This window comes from Gekko japonicus, unplaced genomic scaffold (genome assembly GCF_001447785.1).
Source record: "Gekko japonicus isolate JY-2015 unplaced genomic scaffold, Gekko_japonicus_V1.1 scaffold2123, whole genome shotgun sequence".
Classification (NCBI taxonomy): domain Eukaryota; kingdom Metazoa; phylum Chordata; class Lepidosauria; order Squamata; family Gekkonidae; genus Gekko; species Gekko japonicus.
This window is the reverse complement of record NW_015166484.1, coordinates 321,102-321,988: the sequence shown is the minus strand read 5'-3', so window position 1 is coordinate 321,988 and position 887 is coordinate 321,102. Positions and strand designations below refer to the sequence as shown.

At 34.0% G+C, this 887-nt stretch overlaps 1 protein-coding gene across 1 annotated transcript in view; it reads right to left on the bottom strand.

Annotated features, from left to right (window-relative positions):
- Window positions 1–290: 290 nt before the first annotated feature.
- CPSF3 (cleavage and polyadenylation specific factor 3) overlaps window positions 291–887 on the bottom strand; it is a gene marked incomplete at its 3' end in the record, with an annotated part of 21,193 nt that continues 20,596 nt past the window's right edge. Inside the window, exon 10 of the mRNA XM_015412135.1 lies at window positions 291–488. Coding sequence (XP_015267621.1) covers window positions 291–488 — 198 coding nt within the window. The remainder of the gene's footprint in view (window positions 489–887) is intronic.

Below are 887 nucleotides of genomic sequence, written 5' to 3'. Positions count from 1 at the left end.
AAACCCTCACAACCACTTTGGGTAACACCGGAATGAATCTCATTTCCAAACAATATCAGAGAGATTTTCTCCCATCAGCAATTGAAAACAATGCTTTTGAGCAACAGTGACTCTAAGCCCGTTTTGTGATAATTCTCTTATTTATAAATTTCGCATAATATTAACTGCAGCAGTATTCTTGATAAAAATCACATCATAAAAACATGTCAGCAAGCTTGTTAAACTATAAATTATTCCAGAGAGGAGCCTTGCTTCAAACCATTAATTATTGTCTACCCCTGGCCAGTTACAGAACCTGACAAATACTGCACTCCCTGAAAGTAGCCAACACAGATACTAACCACATGGGGAGGTTTCAGTGCTCGAATAAATTCACTGGTTTGTTGGTAATCTGTATGAGCCGAGAAAGAAATGTAATCTACTGACATCTTTAGCTGAAGTTTCTGTCCTGACATGGTTGTAATTTCTTCCGGTTCAGACATTATATGCTGTAACAAAACAAAATTGCAGTAATATGTTGAATCAATTCATTGAGATTTTTTTAAAAAACTACCACAATGCATATGCATCCTAAAAGCCTAGCACTGCAAACTTTTATTTTATTTGTCCTGACATGGTTGTAATTTCTTCCGGTTCAGACATTATATGCTGTAACAAAACAAAATTGCAGTAATATGTTGAATCAATTCATTGAGATTTTTTTAAAAAACTACCACAATGCATATGCATCCTAAAAGCCTAGCACTGCAAACTTTTATTTTATTTTATTTATTTATTTATTTATATTTACATTTATATCCCACCCTCTCCGTCATTCGGCAGGCTCAGGGCGGCTAACAGCATATACAAAAATACATTAAAATTCCGTTAAAAATGTCAATGTAAAA